At 44.5% G+C, this 26,940-nt stretch overlaps 1 protein-coding gene across 1 annotated transcript; it reads left to right on the top strand.

Annotated features, from left to right (window-relative positions):
- Positions 1-233: 233 nt before the first annotated feature.
- ftcd (formimidoyltransferase cyclodeaminase) lies at positions 234-26,940 on the top strand (the record flags this gene model as incomplete). Its single annotated transcript, XM_083633431.1, has 14 exons — positions 234-287; positions 3,898-4,081; positions 8,191-8,319; positions 11,239-11,327; positions 14,732-14,911; positions 16,313-16,450; positions 16,862-16,993; positions 17,940-18,001; positions 19,697-19,823; positions 21,791-21,952; positions 22,405-22,448; positions 24,339-24,477; positions 26,221-26,316; positions 26,838-26,940. 14 exons carry the CDS (start codon positions 234-236, stop codon positions 26,919-26,921), a joined length of 1,620 nt encoding a protein of 539 aa, XP_083489557.1. The 3' UTR covers positions 26,922-26,940.

Raw genomic sequence — 26,940 nt, 5'->3', positions numbered from 1 at the left:
TTGAGCCCTCGTTTCAGCAGGACTCTGACTTAAAAATTTGTGTGTTTTTTTGGGGGGGGGGGGGGGGGGGGGGGGGATGGGACCCACACTGTGTGTGCGTGTGTGTGTGTGTGTGTGTGTGTGTGTGTGTGTGTGTGTGTGTGTGTGTGTGTGTGTGTGTGCAGAGGACTGTAGGTTACGTTCAGTGGGTCTGACTTCATTTGGGACAGCAGTCTGTGGGACGTGCAGGAGCCATGGCCAAGCTGGTGGAGTGTGTGCCCAACTTCTCTGAGGGGCGTAACAAGGAGGTGAGGAAATGATCGCTTTGTTACCTGTAGTACAGTGTCTTCCTCAACATCTATAGCAGACCTGGGCCCTCATGATGGTTCTGCCTATCCCGGGAGGTCTAAGACATGCCACAACACTTTACTTTGAAGCAAAATAATAATAATAAAATCAGATGACCTAAACTGGCTGTTTCGAGTGATTTTTTATATAATAGATGCTGAAAAATAATTGTATAGTATTATGTTTTCTATAATTTCATCTAGTGATAAAATTTGAGATTACGGCATGAGAAGGGGAAAAAAGGCCCACAGCAACAATCTGGGTTTCTCATGTGGCCCCCCAGAAAAAAAGAAATTGCCAACCCCTGAGCTAGCCTTCTCTGTCCCGTCAAGATCTCTTCATGCTTGAAGAGTGAATTTTGATGTTGCACTTAGCCTACCTTAAAAATGTGATTGTGTTTGTCTTTTTTTTTCTTTACTTTTTTCTTTTTTCTTATTTCCAGTGCTATGTTAGTTTGCAACTTTTCAGTTTGTGGTGCTGCTCTTTTGGCCATATCTCTCCTGAAACAGTCTTTATCTCAACGCGACAATCTGATAAAAAAATTATAAAAATAAAAATAATACAAATCTATATACAGTGAGCTCCATAATATAAGACAGTCACTGACATTTTTGGTTAATAGGCTTATTATTTTGGCTTTCAAATGACAGAATGCCTATCAAATAAAGGTGCAGAGGATTACCAGATTAATAAATTAACTACATTTAACAGGGGTCTAACGAGAGTCCGTCCTTCAACCAGAGGTCCAGGGTTGCATAACGGCAAACAATCTAATTAAACAAAAAACACCCAAGGTTTAAATTTAACAGCCATACATAGGTGACATTTATCAGACCAACAAGTGATGAACATGAGCACTCCTCCCAAAACGTCACCTATGTATCAGTGTTAAAGGTACTATCTGTAAGTTTGGCCGGAAAATAAACGTTCACAAAGTGTTTTCTATTACCAATGAGTGAATGCGCCGTTCTGTAACTTAAAAAATTTGCCCAGCCGCGTCTCTCTGCGTTCTGCGTGCAGGATTTTCTGCTGGTCGCTGGTCAAATTTTCCTGGCAAATTTGGCGGATGTGACGTTCTGCACGTTCACGAGCCTGCCCGTTGTCCTCCTGGCTCCGGCCGGAAATATACCAACAAAGAAGAAGGCTAACAGGCAGTGGCTAACGTTATGTTCGTTGCTAGCTACTGTAATGCCAGCAAAAACAAACAACAACACAGACTCCAGTAAAAGTCCACACAGAAAAATAAATACATTTATCTAGTGAAGCCCGTCTGGCCAGACAGCAGCAATGTGACCGACATCGGGGGGGAAACTAGAGTCGGGGCTGTGTTTTCAGTTAATGGAGGCTGTAATGTCATTTTGGCCGATAACGTTAGCTGCTTACTAATGGATTTACCACCTGGTCAGAAACTCCGCTAATAACATTACGCCTTGTGTGAAGTAATGCAACAGTCGCAGATATACCTATCGTTACTACCGTTATGCTTATGGTCATGGAACATCGTTTGACTGACTGCAGTTAGCTGCGGTGGTGAGACTACCTAATATTATAACGTTAGCTTGATGCTATATGCGGCTAACTAATAGATTTAGGCCTACAGATTTACATTTATAAAAATTACCACCCAGCCCCACTAATATCGTTACCATCTTGTGTTGATAATGAATGCAACAGTCGTAAATATGCCTAACCTTACTCTTATGCTTATGGAACATTGTTTGACTGTTCAGTTTGGTCAACACCAGGCATTAGACGGTACCATATAATACAGGGAAAGCAGGGTAGTTCCTGGCTCACGCTACGTGAATATCCTTATCCATTTCCTCGCAGCCAATGCAAGCCAAAACATGACCAAACATGCCACAATAACATCCGATAATTCATCCAGAATCCTTCCTGGGCATCTTGAGGCTGATCTGACCGATAGATTGTCCAGGTTGCCGTTTTCAAGTGACTTTTATGAGTTAACGTTACAAAGCAACCAACAGTCTGCTGTTGCCTAACCTCACGTCACCAGGCTCTCTGTGCGCATGCGAGTATGGTGCCCGCAGCGCCAGCTCGTTCACACACTGCCTGCAGTTACGCTAACGGCCACCGGTGTCAGTAATAGTTAAAACTTACGGATAGGACCTTTAAAGACCCAATATATATTTTTTTTTACCTTAATATAATTTTTTTTAAATCATTTTGATGATACACTGACTTCTAATAGAGAGAATGGCACCTCCATCATTCCCACTCTGCACCACAATGTGCAGTGACTCCCTCATTACCACCACTGAGGTGCCCTTGAGGAAGGCCCTTAAAGCAGCTACGAGCAAGATTTTCGATTGTTATTAAACAGTCTAAATTTAATATCGATGCATCACATCTTACCTCTAATAGTAGACGAGACCAACGCAGAGTAGTCTCGCTTGAACCCCGAGTGAATCGGCCAGTGTTGTCTCTGTCTGTGTCCGGGTCAGATCAGGAAGTGAAATGAAACGGTTTGCGGCAGCCACTTCGGCCATAACCACAAAATAACAAAATTACTTCCAAAAAAACTGTTAGAATATAATGAGAGATGTTCGCGAGAGTAGCAAGCCCCTGCATGGCGTTCTCCTTGTTTATGGTCTGTTGCTAGGCAGAGCGAAACGGCGGAAGGCAGGCAGCTGCTGTAAACCGTTTTGTTTCACTTCCGGGTTTATCGGCAGCTGGTAGACAGATAGAGAGAGAGAGAGCCTGGTGACGCGAGGTTAGTAGACAGACACAGACTCTATAATCATCAAGAGAGCAATCTCCGATTCACACGGCTTTGGTCTCAGCTACTATTATAGGTAAGATGTGATGCATCAATATTGTAATTATACTGTTTAATAACAATCGAAAATCTTGCTCATAGCTGCTTTAACCCCAACCGCTCCAGTGGAGCTGCTCAGTGGCCAGCAGATCAGACTGTGGTTGTGCTGATCCAGTGGGTAGCTTCCAGGTTTAAATGTGTGTGTGAATTAGAGGGGGACACGGGAGTGTTTTTTCACTCCTGTCCCATCCCACTCCACACAAATATTCCCGTCCCGTCGCAATCCCAGAATGACTCCTATCCCATCTCGCTCCCATTTTTATTATTTTTATTTTTTAGGCAACGCAATCATTTTGATTTGAGGTTCTCCCCATCCTTTTTATATTACTTTGTGTTCTGCTGCTGTTTTAATTCACACCATTTGGCCATATTTATATAAAAGCTGGTCTAGTCTTGTCATGATTCCCGCTCCTGCCCGCTCCCATTGATATTTTTTTTACCCGGACTTGTCAGCCTCTAATTTGACTGTGAACAGGGTGCTCCTAAAAAAGAGAGCAGTTGACACTCCCCTGTATACGGTAAGTAAAGGTAAAAAAAAAACTTTGGGGAGGATGTAACTCCTGCTGCAGCTCCTTCATATTAAAAGCTTTCAGCTGACAAACTAATAGGACACTTTTGTTGTGAAGAATGTATAGGAAGTGAAACGTGTTGTCAACATGTTGTCTTGTGGTGGGCTCGTTCTCTGTGAAGTCCTCTGAGGTGACTGTTTGAAACATGGCTCTTGTGTCCAGGTGATCGATGCCATAGCAGACTCCATCTCTGGCACGGAGGGCTGCAGCCTGCTGGACGTGGACCCTGGTTCCTCCACTAACCGGACGGTCTACACCTTTGTAGGTTCTCCTGAAGCTGTGGTGGAGGGAGCTCTGAGCGCCGCACGCCAGGCCTTCAGCCTCATCGACATGACCAAACACTCAGGTCAGTGACTGGAGCTCTGCAGCCCAGGTGACCAAACACTCAGGTCAGTGGAGCTCTGCTGCTGCAGGCAACCTGTATGAAGGAAAGTACAAAGAAATAAATAGTTGGCTGGGTACAGATCTTTGAATCTGCCCACTCCACAGAGTTGAGTTTTGGCTGCTTCTGGTCAGTGGTCTGCATCGTGATATGCAATGATTATCCAATCAGCGCCGAGGGGGACTGATGATCAGCCAATCAGTGTCAATAAACAGCGCTACAGGCGGAATCAATGCCATTGTCCAGCGGTTGTCAAGTGCACTGAGGAGTAATAACAACAATGATGGACGCCATAGATTAAAAGTACCAATTACTTTGAAATCCGAACGGCACACTGCTTTGAAGGCATTATTCAAAGGGCAGATTTCTTTTTTCTTTTGTGTGTTCTCCCAACTGGCTTAACTAACATTAGATTTAAGCAGATTTGTAGGTCTCTTATGATTGGCTAGGGAAAATGGAATTCCCCTGGGGGATTCCCCTCATTGAAATCACTTAAACAGGGGGCAAACTCAGACTAGAAGATGGAAACGGTGTGTAACAAGTTGACAATTCATCAGTCTGATATCAGGCTAAAGAAATATAGGTGAAGCCTTTCTACTGTGTCTCATTGTAAATTCAGTCACAAAGGCGCAACCTCCAGCGATGTGGAAGTGCCTTAAACCTGCATTCTTTCTAATGGCCAGCAGGGGGCAACTCCACTGCCTGCAAAAGAAGCCCGATAGACCCTTCTCACGGGGGCCATTTTGTGCCGAAAAGGCAGGGCAAACACAGGTGCAAGCAGAACACTAATGAGGGTTTCCAAATTCCAATCATGGAAGTTGGAAACCCTCATTAGTGTTTTGCTTGCACCTGTGTTTAACCTGCCTTTTCGGCACAAAATGGCCCCCGTGAGAAGGGTCTATTGTATAGAAGTCAATGCGAAAATGAGCCTACATCTCACTTGATTTACGACCTCAGTAAACACTTTCCTAGTGAGTTTATGGTCTCAGTCATGAGTTTCAAGTCTTCTTCAATACAACATGATGTTCATTTAGTAAATGATGGTCCCATTTAGAGTCAAATAGATGATAAAGCAGACTATGCTTTGAGGCGTGATTGACAGGTCGCCTGTCCAGTCATCACGCAGCTCGCCGATCATGGACCAATTAACCTCGCATAACCTACGCATTACTACAGGCAGGATGTCCCGCCCCGTGTTCCGGTCCTGTGTTCTGGTCCGCAAGTGTTTTTGTTCCCCCATAGAAATGCAGCAGTAGGCAGCCTAACCTCGCCAGTCGCTACGAGTTTGAGAGAAAATGAGAAGCATGGACATACCAAACGAAGTATTCAAAGAAGTACTTGAAGAAACTTGCTGGTTCCATAGCATTACGTCTGAACGGAACGCAAGAATTGAGCGGAATATTTTCCTGGAGTAGAGCACTTTGGTTCCTACATTCCGCCCATAGCCGGAAGTCTCGGAGCGGTTTTCTATCCAGACTATGGACCAATAGCAGGGGGCTCTGTAGGAAAGCCCTGGTCTCGCGCTAGCTTCTTCTTTTTTTTTATCATTCATTTTTTATTTTGTAGGCAAAGCATACATTCATACAATATATACAATATATATGACTACCATACAATTATGAATATTTATAAACCCACTTATCCCTCCCCCCACCCCTTACCACCAATCCGACTATTGCAACTGACCATATTAATTAAAACAAAAACAAAAACAAAAACAGGCATACGTCCAATAAAAATAATCACCTAATCAGAAGATCTTTTAACTTCGAAATTAAATCTGTCCATACTACAATCGTGTTTGGTTTTGCCTTGTTAATTCTTGCTGAAGATAGTTCCAGGTATGAAATGTCCAGAAAGCTCCGAAGCCAATGAGTGTGTGATATATCATGTGGAGGATTCCAGCGTTGAGCAACAATCTTCTTGGCGGCCGTTAGACCTGCTAGCCAGATATTACGTGATTTTCCGGTGAAGACGATATGCGAGTCATCATTCAACAGATGGACTGCCGGGTCCACCAGGAGTTGCACCTCCAGCAGGTCTGACAGCGTATTAATAACCTTCCCCCAAAACTCCAAGACCCCTGGACACTCCCATACAACATGCATAAAAGAGCCAATGGTCCCCGGGTGGCAGAACGTACAAAATGGGTCAGTTACCAATCCCATCCTATGCCTAATTCTCGGTGTTAGATACGCTCTATGACAAAATTTCAAATGTATATATTGATGGTTTGGATTCTTCGAAGCACCAGTAACATTATCCCAAATTGCATCCCAGTTTAACTCTTGTCCTAGTTCTCTATCCCATGCCTGCATACCACAAGTAGGTGTATACTTATGAGAGTTAAAATTATCATATATATATGACACTATACTTTTTGGAGCGATTCTTACCCAGTCAAGAATAGGATGTTCTTTCAACTCTGACCCCCAGGGAACCCGATAGGCTCTACAGGCTGATCTTATTCTGAAGTAAAAGAAAAGAGAGTGATTATCGATGCTGTAGCTGGAGACTAGGTCTCGAAAGTCCCGAATGCGGTCTACCCCATTGATATCTTGAAGAGACATGATACCTTTATCCTCCCATGATCTGTTACTGAAAGGTTTCCCCCCAGTTAGCAGATGACTGTTATTCCATAATGGAGATGATTTGTACCACTTGTTTTTGATCTTCAGAAACCTTTCCGCTGCTCTAAACACTTGAAGCATATACGTAAAGATTGGACCATAAAGCAAACTACATTTTTTATTAGATATACCTATAAGGAGAAAATCCTTCAATCTTATTGGTGTTGCGCTAGCTTCTTCTGACTACAAAATAATAATATATTTTTTTTAATGGCGACAGTCAAAATGCCAAATTCGAGACTTCAAAATGGGACCAACGGGTGGCATGTTTTTATACGGTCTATGTAAGTCAAGGATAAAGAGCCGTTGAGCAGTAGAGGGTTAGGAGGCCTTTTTCTTTTGCTCTCACATAGCCCGGGATATGTCTATGTATTATTATATTAATACAAATGAACAAATACCCACATAAATGCATGCAGACTATATTAGCATATCAAAAAAGTACAAAAATCTATGTGACTCCTGTCACATTGTCTTCACAGCAGTCAGATATTTGTTAAGCTCATAGTAGACTTACTGACCAACTGTCATGTGACCAGTCAAACCTCTGAGGCTGTGGACAGTGGAGGTCAAAGGCCCTGAGGTCAAAGGTCATCCAGCCCCAGATACAAAACATCGATGGAAACATTAAGGACTCAAAAACAACACAGGCAAATGTGAAGAAAAAAGAACACAGGTTCATTTAGAGATGTCATTCATTACCCAGGAGTATAACTAATTATTTCTCTCTCTCTCTCCCTCCCTCCCTCTCTCTCTCTCTCTCTCTCTCTATCTCTCTCTCGCTCTTTCTCTTTCTCTCTCTCTCTCTCTCTCTCTCTCACACACACACACACACACACACACACACACACACACACACACACACACACACACACACACACACACACACACACACCAATAAGCTCTGGCCAATGTTTGCAGGGCAATTCCACCAAAATAAACATTTCGGAAACCACATTTATTTTCAACTTGTTTGCTTTATGGATTCCAAGAAACTTATGGGTTCATAATTCACCCCCATGCTGGTGGAAGGTCAGGTGACGACTCTTTTTTTAGTCCACAAAACATTCTTTGAGTTTTCTTTTGAGTTGTTTTTTAAACAAGTGAAGTGAATGGTGACCAACTTTTAAACATTAAAAAACCCAGAAAAAAACTAAGTAAGTAAGTAAAACTTTATTTATATAGCACCCTTCTCAGCATGGACGCACAGAGTGATTCACAGTGGTTTAAAAGCTAATATAAAATACAGAACATGGGACATAAAAACACAACAAGCACAACAAAAAGTTATGAGATCTGAAATCAACAGTTCAATTTACAAAACAAAAAGTCCCCATACTGCTCTTCTGGCGTCTCCACAAGTTGACTTGAAAAGATGTAATTTACACCCTGTTTTTTAGCTGAAGTGCGTGTGTGTGTGTGTGTGTGTGTGTGTTGGAGCAGGGGAGCACCCGCGGACTGGAGCACTAGATGTCTGTCCCTTCATCCCCGTGCAGAATGCCACCATGGACGACTGTGTCAGCTGTGCCAACATATTTGCCCAGAAACTCACAGACATGCTGCACGTGCCTGGTAAGACGAGAGACTCACAGACATGTTGCATGTGCCTGGTAAGACCATAGACTCACAGACATGTTGCACGTGCCTGGTAAGACCATAGACTCACAGACATGTTGCATGTGCCTGGTAAGACCATAGACTCACAGACATGTTGCATGTGCCTGGTAAGACCATAGACTCACAGACATGTTGCACGTGCCTGGTAAGACCAGAGACTCACAGACATGTTGCACGTGCCTGGTAAGACCAGAGACTCACAGACATGCTGCATGTGCCTGGTAAGACCAGAGACTCACAGACATGCTGCACGTGCCTGCAAGACCAGAGACTCACAGACGTGCTGCATGTGCCTGGTAAGACCAGAAACTCACAGACATGTTGCATGTGCCTGGTAAGACCAGAGACTCACAGACATGCTGCATGTGCCTAATAAGACCAGAGACTCACAGACATGTTGCACGTGCCTGGTAAGACCATAGACTCACAGACATGCTGCATGTGCCTGGTAAGACCAGAAACTCAGACATGTTGCACGTGCCTGGTAAGACCAGAGACTCACAGACATGCTGCACGTGCCTGGTAAGACCAGAAACTTACAGACATGTTGCACATGCCTGGTAAGACCAGAAACTCACAGACATGTTGCACGTGCCTGGTAAGACCAGAAACTTACAGACATGTTGCACATGCCTGGTAAGACCAGAAACTCTCAGACATGCTGCACGTGCCTGGTAAGACCAGAAACTCTCAGACATGCTGCACGTGCCTGGTAAGACCAGAGACTCAGACATGTTGCACGTGCCTGGTAAGACCAGAGACTCACAGACATTCTGCACGTGCCTGGTAAGACCAGAGACTCACAGACATGTTGCACGTGCCTGGTAAGACCATAGACTCACAGACATGCTGCATGTGCCTGGTAAGACCAGAAACTCAGACATGTTGCACGTGCCTGGTAAGACCAGAGACTCACAGACATGCTGCACGTGCCTGGTAAGACCAGAAACTTACAGACATGTTGCACATGCCTGGTAAGACCAGAAACTTACAGACATGTTGCACATGCCTGGTAAGACCAGAAACTCTCAGACATGCTGCACGTGCCTGGTAAGACCAGAAACTCTCAGACATGCTGCACGTGCCTGGTAAGACCAGAGACTCACAGACATGTTGCATGTGCCTGGTAAGACCAGAGACTCACAGACATGTTGCACATGCCTGGTAAGACCAGAGACTCACAGACATGTTGCATGTGCCTGGTAAGACCAGAGACTCACAGACATGTTGCACATGCCTGGTAAGACCAGAAACTCTCAGACATGCTGCACGTGCCTGGTAAGACCAGAGACTCACAGACATGCTGCATGTGCCTGGTAAGACCAGAGACTCACAGACATGTTGCATGTGCCTGGTAAGACCAGAGACTCACAGACATTTTGCATGTGCCTGGTAAGACCAGAAACTCAGACATGTTGCACGTGCCTGGTAAGACCAGAGATTCACAGACATGTTGCACGTGCCTGGTAAGACCAGAGATTCACAGACATGTTGCACGTGCCTGGTAAGACCAGAGATTCACAGACATGCTGCACGTGCCTGGTAAGACCAGAGACTCACAGACATGTTGCATGTGCCTGGTAAGACCAGAGACTCACAGACATTCTGCACATGCCTGTTAAAATTTAAATGTCAAACTACAGTTATTTTTAACCATTCTAAACCAGCAAGCATGGATCGCACAAGGTCCTTAAACTGTGTTAACTTTCCCAAATTTAAATACTGGAATACCTGCAAAGTAAGCTTGTTATGTGGCAAAGTCCTTAAAATACCTTGAAATAAGTAAGTCAGTAAATAAGTTTAAATAAATAAAATGTTTGACAGAATGTACGTTATAAAACAGAGAAAAGACCGATGCAGCTCACATGTGAAATGTGAATATGAGGCCATTTACACCTGGCATTAACATGCGTTTTCTGCAATCAGATTGTGCTTGACCACATTAGCCTGATTTAATTTACACCTGGTGTTAACATGCGTTTTGGGTGATCAGATTGCAATCTGATGACAATTTTGATCCACCCAAAATGGATGTCCTCTCAATCCGGATACAGTTGCTGTATCCAGATTGAGAGGACACATTGCATTTACACTTGTGTTCAATGTGTACACAATGCATCCCTGACCACTTCCGGAGGTGGTTTGGCCGATCAGATTGCAATCCGTCTTGGGGGCGTTTACACCTGTACTTTCAAGTGGTCAAGCACAATCTGATTGCAATCTGATGGCAGAAAACGAATGTTAATGCCATGTGTAAATGGCCTCTATGTGAACCTGTGATTTTAAAGCATTGATGGTGATTCACCTTAATTGCGAGGCAGCTGGATTCACACGAGATCATGAGACCATGAACACATGACAAATGCATCTTGCCACGCTCCTATTGGTTTAAATCTGAACCACCAGTGGTTCACACCAATCAGCGTCGTAGGAGGTATAGCTGTGTCGGCTTTAGGTGTGACAAGAGCGAGCCTGTGATAGACGTTATGGACAGATGGTTCATCCAATCACCTGCCAGGTATTTCTTTAAACAGGTTCCCGAGCGACTCGTTCCCAGATGGTCATGTGAAAACAAACCAGCTGGCAGCATTGGGTTAGGTGGTTTTGAAATGCAGTAAGGTTTAAGGAAATGTTTCTTGCTTTTGTGTGGAGTCTTTATGAATGGAAGAGGATTCGGGCCACGTGAAAAATGTATTTGGCTTCTGAATTTAAAGTCAGACTTCTGAGAATGTACGGTAATCAGAAATCTGTGTTCTGACTTTACTCAGACTTCAAAAAAGTTTCAGGTGGCTCTAATGCTCTTCCCTACTTATGAACATAATAATAGTGCTGGAAAAACAATGCTCTGATCAAACCAAAGCATTTGATCCACAGTGTATCTGTATGGAGAAGCAGCACGGAGAGAGACCAGGAGGAGCCTTCCTTCTGTCCGGGCCGGAGAGTACGAGGCCTTACCTGAGAAAGTAAGACAGTGGATCTTCCAAGACATATATGTCTATTTCTTAGACAGCGTCTGCTAGGATTTTTGACAAAAGGCTCTCTATAAACACACACCTATGACTGCATCACAGTATTACTGCGCCAAACAGCGTCTCTGTGTTACTGTGTCTGTGTGTTGCCTGGCAAACATTCTGCTAAAGTAGCGGCTGAAGAACTACATTGCTTGGCAGATTATTTGTTATCAATATTGCATTTTCTTCTGTTGCTCAAACCTTACCAGCTAGGCTATCCACCTTGTTTCTAGCTGCCATGATGTCTTATGTGAAATATGGGTGCTTCTTTTCCGGTGTAATCCTCCCAGCCCCCTCCCCCCGTTACGTTTCTGACACGGACACAACATACTGTAGCCTGTCTGTAAACAACAGCTGCAGGCGAAGCAAATCACGTCCAGCTTGGCAAAAATCTCGTCGATAAATATCCCGAGTTACAAACGGGAGCAACAGAAATAGCGGATGTGATAGATACAATTATTACATTCCCTCAAATAAGTCGTCAAACGAGTGTTATTTATTGTGACAAGCAACTTTTTTTCCAGCATCAGGAGTTTTAACGAGGAAATGCGCCACCTGCAACAATCAGTCACGTTCTATACCGGACCTTGCACCCACAATTATTTTACAGCGGGGCATTCAAAAATAAGGTGGATACGTCGTAATTTTTTTATGAAAGCAATAAGCCCCAAGAAGGCGTGATTTACAGTGATCTTACAACAGCTATGAGGTGTCATAAAATCACTATAAACCACGGCATCTTGGGGCTTATTGCTTAAAACCCTCTGGAGTCAGTGATATCATTATGTGATAGCAAAAAAGATACTCTGAATGTTACATTTGTTTATTTAAAAGGATCCCCATTAGCTGCCGCCTAGACGACAGCTAGTCTTCCTGGGGTCCATTGATTTGAATATCTCTGGAATCCTATGGTCGATCCACTTGCAATTGTTTTTCGCCTCTGAAAGCTAAGGGCTGCAGGTAGGGCTGCACGATATTGGAAAAAACAGACATTGCAATATTTGGTTTCTGCGATATATATTGCGATATGAAAAAATACAGGAATTTTCACCAAATGACTTGATTAGCTCATCAAGCCTTGTCCCTTTAAGAAGGTAGTGGGTAACCTGCGTGGTGACGTAGTAGCAAGTGTTTTTAGCTGCAGCCAGAGTGATTGGCAGGATGCTATTGTGCTGAGTATTAACCAGCAAAAAATTATAGCCTGATGTGTTTGAGTTAATTTGCCTTATTCTTTGACATTGCATGTCCTGCGATGTGACTTTTGCGCATGCGCACATTGCGATGCCGATGCTGAAACGATATATTGTGCAGCTCTAGCTGCAGGGTTAGTAGGAGGGCTGCAGGGTTAGTAGGAGGGCTCCAGTGTTAGTAGGAGGGCTGTAGGGTTAGTAGGAGGGCTCCAGTGTTAGTAGGAGGGCTGCAGGGTTAGTAGGAAGGCTGCAGAGTTAGTAGGAGGGCTGCAGGGTTAGTAGGAGGGCTGCTGCAGGGTTAGTAGGAGGGCTGCAGGGTTAGTAGGAGGGCTGCTGCAGGGTTAGTAGGAGGGCTGCAGGGTTAGTAGGAGGGCTGCTGCAGGGTTAGTAGGAGGGCTGCTGCAGGGTTAGTAGGAGGGCTCCAGGGTTAGTAGGAGGGCTGCTGCAGGGTTAGTAGGAGGGCTGCTGCAGGGTTAGTAGGAGGGCTGCAAGGTTAGTAGGAGGGCTCCAGGGTTAGTAGGAGGGCTGCTGCAGGGTTAGTAGGAGGGCTGCAGGGTTAGTAGGAGGGCTCCAGGGTTAGTAGGAGGGCTGCTGCAGGGTTAGTAGGAGGGCTGCTGCAGGGTTAGTAGGAGGGCTCCAGGGTTAGTAGGAGGGCTGCTGCAGGGTTAGTAGGAGGGCTGCAGGGTTAGTAGGAGGGCTCCAGTGTTAGTAGGAGGGCTGCAGGGTTAGTAGGAGGGCTGCAGGGTTAGTAGGAGGGCTGCAGAGTTAGTAGGAGGGCTGCTGCAGGGTTAGTAGGAGGGCTGCAGGGTTAGTAGGAGGGCTGCAGGGTTAGTAGGAGGGCTGCTGCAGGGTTAGTAGGAGGGCTGCTGCAGGGTTAGTAGGAGGGCTCCAGGGTTAGTAGGAGGGCTGCTGCAGGGTTAGTAGGAGGGCTGCAGGGTTAGTAGGAGGGCTCCAGGGTTAGTAGGAGGGCTGCTGCAGGGTTAGTAGGAGGGCTGCTGCAGGGTTAGTAGGAGGGCTCCAGGGTTAGTAGGAGGGCTGCTGCAGGGTTAGTAGGAGGGCTGCAGGGTTAGTAGGAGGGCTGCAGGGTTAGTAGGAGGGCTCCAGGGTTAGTAGGAGGGCTGCTGCAGGGTTAGTAGGAGGGCTGCTGCAGGGTTAGTAGGAGGGCTGCAGGGTTAGTAGGAAGGCTGCAGGGTTAGTAGGAAGGCTGCAGGGTTAGTAGGAAGGCTGCAGGGTTAGTAGGAGGGCTGCAGGGTTAGTAGGAAGGCTGCAGGGTTAGTAGGAGGGCTGCAGGGTTAGTAGGAAGGCTGCAGGGTTAGTAGGAAGGCTGCAGGGTTAGTAGGAAGGCTGCAGGGTTAGTAGGAGGGCTGCAGGGTTAGTAGGAGGACTGCAGGGTTAGTAGGAAGGCTGCAGGGTTAGTAGGAAGGCTGTAGGGTTAGTAGGAAGGCTGTATGGTTAGTAGGAGGGCTGCAGGGTTAGTAGGAGGGCTGCAGGGTTAGTAGGAGGGCTGCAGGGTTAGTAGGAAGGCTGCAGGGTTAGTAGGAGGGCTGCAGGGTTAGTAGGAGGGCTGCAGGGTTAGTAGGAGGGCTCCAGTGCGATGACAGCCCTTTCAGAAGCTTTGTAATCCAGCCTCCTTGAACAGTGTCCTTTTCGAGACTATAACTTATTGGGTGAAAACATCAGGAGTCAAATCAAGGACTTATTTTTGAAAAATGTAAATAGTTTTTGATGTATGCAAGTTATGAGGTTTATTTTTTCCAATGTTCAGACTTGGGAGAGCAATTTTCTATGGCCAAAAACCTGTATTATTATTATTGTTCTCTGCGTGAATGAATACATTTCTGAGAGATTCAATTTCTGCTTTGTTTTTTTCTTTTGTCTTTATGGATTTTAACAATTTATAAAGTCATGCAACATCACTGCAGCATACGATAGTCCAGGCTGTGCTGGGGGAAAAGTATATCACCTGATTGTGCATTGCAGGGTTGAGGTTATTATTACACAAGGAAACCAGGTGGAGCTCCCCCAAAATGGGGGGGTTGCTTAGATGCCAGAGGGTTAAATAATTTATTTACTTGGTCTAGAACTTGATTTGTTTTTTTACTGAACTTACCCCTCTATCTGGACAAAGAGTTTATAACAGGACCGACTCCTGTTCCTCTCTTCCAGTTAAAGCGTGAGGAGTGGGCTCCAGACTACGGCCCCGCCGTGTTCGTCCCCTCGTGGGGCGCCACGGTGACGGGAGCACGCAAGTTCCTCATCGCCTACAACGTGAACCTCATCAGCACCAAGGAGCAGGCTCACCGCATCGCCCTGGACATCAGGGAGCAGGGCCGAGGGAAAGACCAGGTAAGGATCACCACCCTGGACATCAGGGAGCAGGGCCGAGGGAAAGTCCAGGTAAGGATCACCACCCTGGACATCAGGGAGCAGGGCCGAGGGTAAGACCAGGTAAGAATCACCACCCTGGACATCAGGGAGCAGGGCCGAGGGTAAGACCAGGTAAGAATCACCACCCTGGACATCAGGGAGCAGGGCCGAGGGTAAGACCAGGTAAGGATCACCACCCTGGACATCAGGGAGCAGGGCCGAGGGTAAGACCAGGTAAGAATCACCACCCTGGACATCAGGGAGCAGGGCCGAGGGTAAGACCAGGTAAGAATCACCACCCTGGACATCAGGGAGCAGGGCCGAGGGAAAGTCCAGGTAAGGATCACCACCCTGGACATCAGGGAGCAGGGCCGAGGGAAAGACCAGGTAAGAAACAGAATGTGAGGTCACGTGATCAGCATGGTTTACCAGGCAACAAAATAATGTCTTCTGTGTACTTTTTTAGACCTTTAAGGTCATTGTGCAATTCCCAACCTTTTCATGACCTCAGATTGATATTCCAGACTTGCAAATGTTTCTTTTCCCCTAAATCTACTACGGCTGGGCAATATAATCTATACGGCAATATATCGCAATATTTTATTTCCCGATACTGTATCGATACTTGGACGCCAAGTATCGCGATAAAAAAAAAAAAAAAAAAAAAATGTTTTTTTTTGCAGGCCATGCCATGCCAGGCCTCTGCATCTGTTGATTCCCACCCCTAATCGATACTGTATCGATATTTCCCATATCGATGCGTTCAGTAACACTCAACACTCAGTAGTTTTGACTAAATTTGTCCACTAACTTATCAATATAAAGTGATGTACATATTATTACACTACCTGGGTGGTACACAGTGTGTTGTATCTTTAGCTCTATTATTTAATTTTGAGTAAATTCTGTAGAATATCGCAATATATCGCAATATGTATCGCATCGCAATGTATCGTGATACAATCGTATCGTGACCCAAGTATCGTGATACGTATCGTATCGTGAGATCCTTGCCAATACTCAGCCCTAAAATCTACATACAACCAATTTGGCCAACCAAGTTCTCATGTTATTTGAATTTCACTAGCAGTGGTGGTAATGTTCTTGCTGTGATGACACAGGACTGCTGAGTGAGTTGAGAAGAGACGGTGGATTTTGTTTGGGTTCGTGGTGTAGTGCTATAAAGATGAGACCAGACATCTGTAGTTGAACGTGCAGCTTTAGTTGTCAGTTGTGACAGCCGGAAGAATACAACAGTGCAAAGCATGCTGGGAGTGACTTGACTCACGTAATGTTGTTTACTCCTAACATCCGCTGGGTGGTGCTATGCTACCACCCATAACAGATTTGACCCTGATGTTGTGCATCTCTCTCTCCCAGCCTGGGCTGCTGAAGAAGGTACAGGGCATGGGCTGGTACCTGGAGGAGGCCAACCTGGCCCAGGTCTCCACCAACATCCTGGACTACGAGCTCACTCCCCTCCACACCGTCTACGAGGAGATCTGCCGTGATGCAGAGGTGCGGGGTCTACTCACTGGTAATATGTAGACTCTATAAGACCAGTGAGTGGACGTAGATTATTCAATTTGAAGTCGAAAAGATGCAGAGGGTGGAATTAAGACCTCCAGGTGTTGAATTTGCATTAATTATTGCGATCGCAAAATCACAATTTCCTGGAGGGACTCGTTAATGTTATGTTGATTCTTGGTCACGTTAGCTAGCTAGTTAGCATTAGAACATTCACAACTGTAAGTGCATCTTTACATTTAAAATTTCTAGGTTTAACAATTAAAGGGGGGCGAAATAAAAGACAATTTCTTTACAGATATAAATAATGTACATTGTGTTGATCATTTGCACAGGATCTAAAGCTGCCTGTGGTTGGCTCTCAGATCATTATCATCATTGTTATGAATATGATTTCCACAGGATATGAAGCTGCCTGTGGTGGGTTCTCAGATCGTGGGTCTGATCCCGCTCAAGGCTGTGCTAGACTCTTCTGACTTCTACATCAAGAGAGATGGACTCTTCATCATGGAAGAGGAGCACAAAGTCAGACTGGTGAGGACAGCTAGAACCAGCCTCTGTTACATCACTGGAGGCTGTTTCAAAAGGTTAAGGACAGGGATGGTGGACAGGGATGGTGGTAAAAGGTACATGTCAAGTCATTTATTCTAGCACTGAGTCTTAAAGACTTGTCAACAAATGAAGAATTCTGCCATTAGAGGTTGCTTTGTTCAAGGGACAAATGTCAACATGTTGCAAGAAAGCACAATAAGGCAGATGACGAGTAACAGGATAATCAGACTTGATCCAAGAAACATCTTTAAACAAGTTTATTTGCACTGGGAACAAATTACTTCATATCACCGCACTGGAGTTTGTCACTTGTTTTAAGAAAAGTACGGTTTTAAGCCTCAATACTAGATTTTATGACATGGATATTTTTTGCAGTGTATGGCAATTACATCTACTGAAATCAAAATGAAACAAACTACTTGTGATCAGTGTTGGGCAAGTCACAGGGAATCCAATAAGTCACTTATATAATACTGTAGAATTACTTTAGTACTTGGTATCAACTTGGTTACTCGTGACATTACTATATTACTTTCCAAATTGTAACCCCTTACATTAGTAGTTAGTGCGGAAAATAATAAAATTACAGTAACACGTTACTTTACTTTACTGCCCAATGCTGCTCATGATATGATGATAGATAACACTAATTTGCACTATTAAGATCAATTAATGATATCAGACTGTCAAGCCAGATTGTAAAAGCAGATAGAGTATAGTGGTAAGGTTGAGGATCTGTTGTTGAGATTGAATTATTGCACACAATTTATCTTTGTAGGTACACTGTGCTCTGATCTCCTGTTGTTTCTGTTAGAGTTCATTGAGTCTCTCTCTCTGTCTGTCTGTCTGTCTGTCTGTCTCTCTCTCTCTCTCTCTCTCTCTCTCTCTCTCTCTCTCTCTCTCTCTCTCTCTCTCTCTCTCTCTCTAGGTGATCAGTAAGCTTGGCCTTGACTCTCTGGGGCCATTCGACCCAAAGGAGAGGATCATAGAGTGAGAGTTACATAATAGAATGGTTTCTGTTTCACATTGACTGTGGGTTATTTTGATACACACTGGAATAAGATAAGACAGGACTTTATTGACGCCCCCTTGCGAGAATTCAGGTGCCACAGCAGCAACTTGTGGACAATGTCATGGAAGTCAAGCAGAGGAAGCAAATAAAAAGAAAATAGGCACTAAACATTTTATATATATATATATATATATCAGTGGCAGCTCTTGAAGACAGATTTAGAGGAATATCTAATTTTAATTTAGCATTAGGATTAGACTGTTGTGATTTTCCTTTTCTCATTAGAGTAAATACTGTATATTTATTTAGAGATTTGTGTCAATTATTTGTGCTGTTATGGTTATTATTAGCTTAGTCACTCACTTCTACACTAGCTTAGATTGTGTTACTTATGGATGGAATTATAGTGAAAATAGATTATCCCCTTCTTTTTGCTGGGGACCCCACTTTGAAAACCACTGGCTTAGGCTACAACTGTTGCGAAAATCTGGTGAATTTCTGCACATTTTCAATGCAGATTGAGGAAAAATAAGATGGATGAAACAGCTGTCATCTGGTGCATTTTAGGCCCAGGAGAAACATGAGGTGGGAATAATTTCTGGTTGAGCAATGCAATGCACCTCAAAATAAAGTAAGCTATTTACAGTTAGTTTGTCAGTAAAGGGTTTGATGAATAAATCAATCAAAACCACTCCACTACTGTACTGCTGACAGTAGCTGTCGTAAAGACAGGAACAGTGACTATCAGCTACTGTCGTCAACTCAACTTACCAACATACTCGTTTAGTTACATTCCATTGCATGAAGGGGAAAGTTACGCCAAATTCATCAACATTGGAGCGTAATTTACCCCCCCTTCCCGACATGCTAGGTTGACATGCTTGGACCCAATCGATTCCTTATTTCTTCTCATCACTCGAGCTTTGAAAATTAGCTCGCTGTCAGCCGTGGATCTACGGGCCAAATTCAGTTTAAAAATGTGGGAGTTTAAGGTCGTTAAACATATTAATACGAAAAAATAGCGCTGCTTAGTGAACCATTTGCACGCCGAATTTACCCGAATTTAATTTAGAAGACCCAGATAACTTGAACTTAATTGACTTACTTGCACATCCATGCCGTCTGTACCCGGGGGCAGCCGAGACTTTACAGTATCCCAGTGTCTGCGGAGACTTCCGTGTCCCACACCAAATCCGTTTGGAAAGTGAAACGTGTGTGTTTGTGTTACAACTACTGCCTGGTTTGTGAGCTAACTTACTGCTTGATAAAAAATAAAAAAGAAGGGGATGCTACTGTAGAGAGGTGGAACCATGGATTCAAGCGTTGAAGATTACTTAATTTACAAAAATGCCATTTCCTCCGCTTTCTGGTCAGAGACGGCTGTTTTTTGTGAAAACGACCTACATTCAGGTGTCGATAACTAAAACGGATGAAGGGAGAATCAAACATTTTTTTCATAATAAAGTCGAGGCTCTCTTCTTTCTTTTGGGATATTCAGTCTTTACGTAGTCATAGAAGAAAATATTCTGTGGGTCTTGGAAAATTAATGAAAATGAGCGAAAACCCTGGCGGTGGCTAGTGACTTTCTGAAAAATTGTGGCGGAGAATGAGTTAAGTACAATGTGATTTTAAAAGGAGTTCTTATAAGCAGTTGTGTTGTTGTTCCTGTGCAGGTACATGGTGAAGTCTCAGGAGGACAAGTGTCTGGTTTCTCTGTCCCTGCAGCAGTTTGTCCGTAGTGTTGGAGCCAGGACAGCAGCCCCGGGCGGAGGCTCTGTCTCTGCTGCTGTGGCTGCTCTGGTATGACTCAAACCTTCTCTCACTAACTTCTGACCATCTCTTCAACTTCTGACCAACGACTCTTCACCTTCTGACCAACGTCTCTCCAAATTCTGAAGAACGTTTCTCCAACTTCTGACCAACGTCTCTTCACGTCTCTCCAACTTCTGACCAACTTCTCTTCAACTTCTGACCAACATCTCTTCAACTTCTAACCAACGTCTCTTCAACTTCTGACCAACGTCTCTTCAATTTCTGACCAACGTCTCTTCAACTTCTAACCAACGTCTCTTCAACTTCTGACCAACGTCTCCTCAACTTCGGACTCTCTTTTCAACTTCGGACCAACATCTCTTCAACTTCTGACGAAAGTCTCTCCAACTTCTGACTAATTTTGGTCCAACATATCTTCAAGCTATCTCCAAAATGTCTCCCATTTCTGATCGTCTCTCCTTCCAACTTCTGACCAACCTCACTTTCCACATCTCTCCAATCTCTGCCCCAGCTCTTTCCAAGCTCTCTCCACCTTGTGACCAACTCCTCTGAAATGTCCCTCTAAATTCTCTCCACCAACCTTTCTAAGTTTCCTCCAACCAATGTTCTAGTCATGTTGGACTCGAGTCCAAGTCCTGGACACATTTTCAAGACGCATGACTTGACTTGGACTTGAACACTGATGACTCGGGACTTGGAGTTGAGGATTCATGTATTTGGACTCAGAAGTTGGAGAAGAGGACTCTGACTTCTTAATTGATGAAGGCAGTTTTTTTTGTAATTGTTGTAATGGGTAATAATAATATTTTGGCATAATATATTGATAGCTACTGTGACGTTATTCAATTTTCTGCAATGGCAGGCTTTCTCTCCGACTTCTGTCAATCCTTCTGTCAACTTTTCAGCCTCCAATTTTCTCAAACTTTCTCCATCAGGAGAGACTATAGCATTTAACTTGGACCAAAACAAAAACATTGGGGGGAGGGGGGAAATCCACAATAATTTTTTTTACATGCATTTTGGTCCGAGTGAAATGTTCTATGGCAGTTGGTTTTTCTTCGTTTCGAACTTCGGAATCTCACACTATGCCAAGTTGCTCCATGCAACGCCCGACTGGACAATGTCTATTTTCTCCAAAAATTGACCCCTATAAAACCATCCATTACGCCTGAAGGCGTCATTGGCAATGGCATGGGCGTGGCCACCCGCTCCGCCCTGTGACGAACACGTCACGCCCGCGCCATCTTGCCATACCATCACTTTTTCTTTGTCCAGCAGCCTGTGCAGACACGTTCTGTTTTCTCTGACCCTATAGCTTTCGGTTAGCCTTTAGCCAGCAGTGACACCTGTTCCATCAACCCAAACGGGAGCGGCGGACGAGGACTGTACGACTTGTCGAACCAGCCCTCTTCACCAGGAATGGCAGGACCCACTGCCAAAGCTAAGAGTTTTCTCTCGTGCTGTTACAGCTAGCTTGGTAGTCTCTTAGCTAGCCAGTCTGTGGCTAGCTATTAGCTGTTGAGTTACGCTAGCCTGAGCTAATTTACCGCCTTCAGGCGTAATGGATGGCTTTATAGGGGTCAATTTCTGGAGAAAATAGACATTGTCCAGTCGGGCGTTGCATGGAGCAACTTAGCATAGTGTGAGATTCCTCGTTCTCACTCGTAAACCCTGGGTTGTAGGACAACCCCAATGTTTGACCAAGTAAAACTATTTTTATACGAATTTTACAAAATGTTGATGGAAAAATTAATGTGTGTATGCCTAAACCGGAAGTGGGCATGACTTTGGCTCTGTACTACATTTATTTGTCCAGCAGATGTCATACACGCGCTGTTACTCAAGGTTTTGAGTCATGAACCCATTTCTGACAGATTTGGATGTAAAGCCTCAAAAGCTTCAGGAAGCCTAGTTTGGCCATCACTATGTGTGTGTGTGTGTGTGTCTGTGTCTGTGTCTGTGTCTGTCTCTGTGTGTGTTCACGTGCCCTCCAGGGGGCAGCTCTGGGTGCCATGGTGGGCCAGATGACGTATGGGAAGAAGCAATTTGAGAAGCTGGACAGCATGATGAGGAGGCTGATTCTTCCGTTCCACCAGGCCATGAACCAGCTGCTGGCCATGGTGGATGCAGACTCCACCGCCTTCAACAGCTACATGGTGAGGAGCAAGCTGTCATGGCATCCATCCATAAGTAACAAAATGACAGAATGTAGGACTGTTTTGGTCATGGGTTTCATACATTTTCTGTATTAAAACATCTAAAAGCAACAATATTATCAGATTATTATCAGCAAAATCTTATCAAATAGGGGTCCGTGGTCTATAGGCCCTTTTCACAGTAATTGTTTTGAGGTGCAGGAAGCAGGAAGTAAACCAGTGTAACCAATAACATTAATGAGGGCCCTGGCACTAGAACACATAAATGGAATGGAACCATCATTAATGATATAGTTACACCTGCTTTACTTCTTGATTTTCCACCTCAAAATGGTTGCTGTGAAATGGGTCTATTTGTGTCAGTTTAGGGGTCCTTGATGTGAACAAGTTTGACAACCACTGTGTTACAGTAGGTTAGAACCTCTGTAATGTGTATCTCTCCTCTGTTATAGGCAGCGTTGAAAATGCCAAAGAACTCGACAGAGGAAATTAAAAGGTAATCTTTTAATACTGGAAACCACTTATTATGATAAACAAGTTTATTTCTACATGTACTTTTACAGTACATGTAGGAATTAGCCTTGGTGAGTAGATAATGCAGAACATGACTGCAGCAAAGCAAACAGACATTGACACACAATCAATGTAGACAGACACAAGGGATTTACACTATGTACACAATACAATACAATACAAAACACAATGGCCTTAAACAAACATCTAATGTCAAAGGAAAAATAGGTTTACAAATAGAATCAAAGGTGAATTGGGGCTAGAAAAGTTGTGTAAACTATATACAGTCCATGTCCATAAAATGAATTTGCGGACAACATATTTTAGTTAGATGATAAATATTGTACACTTTAACATAAGGCAAATATGGTCATGTAAATGTAAATATTGAGCTATTCATGACTTACACTGCAAAAAGTTAGAAGCTAAGCAGGTTGGTGTCTCTGAGTGAACGTGTGATGGTAATGTTTGGTTGGTGTCTGAGTGAACGTGTGATGGTAATGTGTGGTTGGTGTCTCTGAGTGAACCTGTGATGGTAATGTTTGGTTGGTGTCTCTGAGAGAACGTGTGATGGTAATGTTTGGTTGGTGTCTCTGAGAGAACGTGTGATGGTAATGTTTGGTTGGTGTCTCTGAGTGAACGTGTGATGGTAATGTTTGGTTGGTGTCTCTGAGTGAACGTGTGATGGTAATGTTTGGTTGGTGTCTGAGTGAACGTGTGATGGTAATGTTTGGTTGGTGTCTGAGTGAACGTGTGATGGTAATGTTTGGTTGGTGTCTGAGTGAACGTGTGATGGTAATGTTTGGTTGGTGTCTCTGAGTGAACGTGTGATGGTAATGTTTGGTTGGTGTCTCTGAGTGAACGTGTGATGGTAATGTTTGGTTGGTGTCTCTGAGTGAATGGTGATGGTAATGTTTGGTTGGTGTCTCTGAGTGAACGTGTGATGGTAATGTTTGGTTGGTGTCTCTGAGTGAACGTGTGATGGTAATGTTTGGTTGGTGTCTCTGAGTGAACGTGTGATGGTAATGTTTGGTTGGTGTCTCTGAGTGAACGTGTGATGGTAATGTTTGGTTGGTGTCTCTGGAGTGAACGTGTGATGGTAATGTTTGGTTGGTGTCTCTGAGTGAACGTGTGATGGTAATGTTTGGTTGCTGTCTGAGTGAACGTGTGATGGTAATGTTTGGTTGGTGTCTCTGAGTGAACGTGTGATGGTAATGTTTGGTTGGTGTCTGAGTGAACGTGTGATGGTAATGTTTGGTTGGTGTCTCTGAGTGAACGTGTGATGGTAATGTTTGGTTGGTGTCTCTGAGTGAACATGTGATGGTAATGTTTGGTTGGTGTCTGAGTGAACGTGTGATGGTAATGTTTGGTTGATGTCTCTGAGTGAACGTGTGATGGTAATGTTTGGTTGATGTCTCTGAGTGAACGTGTGATGGTAATGTTTGGTTGGTGTCTCTGAGTGAACGTGTGATGGTAATGTTTGGTTGATGTCTCTGAGTGAACGTGTGATGGTAATGTTTGGTTGGTGTCTCTGAGTGAACGTGTGATGGTAATGTTTGGTTGGTGTCTGAGTGAACGTGTGATGGTAATGTTTGGTTGGTCTCTGAGTGAACGTGTGATGGTAATGTTTGGTTGGTGTCTGAGTGAACGTGTGATGGTAATGTTTGGTTGGTGTCTCTTGAGTGAACGTGTGATGGTAATGTTTGGTTGGTGTCTCTGAGTGAACGTGTGATGGTAATGTTTGGTTGGTTTCTCTGAGTGAACGTGTGATGGTAATGTTTGGTTGGTGTCTCTGAGTGAACGTGTGATGGTAATGTTTGGTTGGTGTCTCTGAGAGAACGTGTGATGGTAATGTTTGGTTGGTGTCTCTGAGGCGGGAGGCTGCCATGCAGGAGGGGCTGAAGAAGGCGGTGGGGGTCCCCTTGGCTCTGGCTGAGAAGGTCAACGTCCTCTGGCCGTCCCTCAGAGAAATGCTGCTCTATGGAAACATCGCCTGCAAGTCTGACGCCCAGGTACGGCAGAATCACTGCTTCAGTTCACACCAGACATTATTGAAGAGGTTTGTTCAAACTCTGCAGTGTTTTGGGGTTCCCTGCCTAACCAACACGAGGGCTGCAAAGTTCGAGCCCTTGTGTTGCCTCCTGCTTGGTCGGGCGTCCATACAGGCACAATTGGCCGTGTCTGTGGGTGGGAAGCCGGATTAAAGGTATGTGTCCTGGTCGCTGCACTAGTGCCTCCTCTAGTCGTCTGTTCGGGGGGAGGAGAACCGGGGGGGGGGGGGGGGGGGATAGTGTGATCCTCCCACACGCTACATCCTGCCGGTGAAACTCCTCGCTGTCAGGTGAAAAGAAGCAACTGGCGACTGCACATGTCTTGGAGGAAGCATGTGCTAGTCTACAACTCTCCCCAGATCGGCAGAGAAACAACAACAATAACTCTGCTTTAGTTCCGTTGGTTTATCCAGAGGAGAAACATGCCATTTGAACTCTGCTGACACTAAATAATGACACCGAGAGTCTCAGTCCTCTAAAGGCCATGGCACACCAATCAAACATTCTCAAACAAACACCAACAAACACCAACAGACAATTGTCTGTGAATGTTGGCAGATGTTGGAGATTGTTTGAAAGCATGGCACACCGACCAAACATATTCAGCACAACAGTCCCAAACATGTAAAAAAGAAACACCAGAAAAATAGAAACTGCACTGTGTTACAGCACATAGAAGATGGCTCAGACTGACAAAGTTAGTTATACATCTGTCGAGTAATACAATGATACACCCAGTTTATTTATTTTGTAGCGACAGATGGCCATAAACGCCACACTCACGTGACGCTTCTTGAGAGAGAGGTGAGGTAACTGCATCTTTCTGCAGACTTTATCGAGGGACCTTGAAGGCGTCATGTGACAGGCAACGCTAGTTAAAGCCTGGAGGTCCTGCTGATGGCCGCTGCAACAGTGTTTTCTCTGCTATCAACCTGGTTAATCTCGCTATATTCTTCACCACAGCGGGTCATTACCCACTGTGCACTTAATCGTGCACTAGTTCTGCATAAGCACCTGCAGCTCTCTCCTTATTTTACTGACGTTCTCAGTGATCACACGGCTGTTTACATGTGTTTCTGAACGGCTAGCTAGTTATTAGCATAGCTCGCTGTTAGCCGTCATGGATGTTCTCTCTCTCCCTCATTATGTAACCTTGCTGCGCATAACATTACTTATTTGCGGGAGTGCATGGGAGAAGTCTCCCGCTAGTGTTGTTGATGCCCAGTGTGATGGCACATGGTTGGCAGAGAAACGTATGTTTGCTGCGTCGCGTGTAACGTTAATTTAGAGGAGGCTCTGCCTCTGACCAAACTGACCAGACAACCGCATGCATTAGGCGCGCATGCGTGAGCTCCGTTTCCATGGATACGCGACTGAAAACATGGGAAGTTACCAGACAACAGCGAACAGCGAACAACGCCGGATTGAACAAGTCGAATCCTGGCAAACATGACAGAACATCGCCGAACACGAACAGACAAGGACAGACAGCTATGGCACACCAAACGAACATTTGTCTTTGTTCGTGTTTGTTCATGTTTGTTTGTGTTTGTTTGAGAATGTTCGTTTGGTGTGCCATGGGCTTAGGAAGGGAACTGCCACTCCACCTAGACCAAACCACCCCAAAACACAAAGGATTATGGGTAGAAGGAGACTCGAAGGAGTTGGAAAGCCTAGCATGACAAAATGTGTGGTGGTTTTCAGGTAGCAGCCAAAGCCTTGGAGACGGCGGTTTTTGGAGCGTACTACAACATTGTCATCAACCTCAAAGACATCACAGACGACGCCTTCAAAACTGCTGTAAGTGTTGGCATCCTGGTGAGCAGTGGGCTGAGTTTGAGAAGATGGTCTGGGATTCTATGAGATGAGAGTTGAGATGGGATGAGATGAGGAACAAACAATTTCCTATCAAAAATATATTTTTATCGTTTTCAATCTTAATCTTATCATGGACCAAATCGCTCCTCTGTCTTATCACATTATTCTGCCTGGCAGGACATAATTCAGCGTCAGCAGGTTTATATTTAAATATTTAAAACAACAATAATTCCTTTAGCTCCTCATCACCTTCCAAATTATCGTTAATGAGCTGTTACTCACTAAACACTAATATCCCTGATTGCAGTCTGAATATAAAGCTATTTAACACTTATTTGAACAAAAGAATATGGTTTGCAGCAGCTTTAAATCATGAACTATTGTGTGTCTTGTGTATTGTGTGTGTGTGTGTGTGTGTGTGTGTGTGTGTGTGTGTGTTGTGTGTGTGTGTGTGTGTGTGTGTGTGTGTGTGTGTGTGTGTGTGGGGGGGGGGTCTGTTGTAGACCCAGAGAAAGGCCTCGGCACTGCTCCAGGAGGCGAAGGAGAGCGCTGCTGCTGTGCTGGAGGCTGCTGACGAGAGGAGCTGAAACTCTGTTCTGGAACCAC

This window comes from Poromitra crassiceps (genome assembly GCF_964638095.1).
Source record: "Poromitra crassiceps genome assembly, chromosome: 3".
NCBI classification, from domain to species: Eukaryota; Metazoa; Chordata; class Actinopteri; order Beryciformes; family Melamphaidae; genus Poromitra; species Poromitra crassiceps.
The sequence above is the reverse complement of the archived record's forward strand: the minus strand, read 5'-3'. Positions and strand labels throughout refer to the sequence as shown.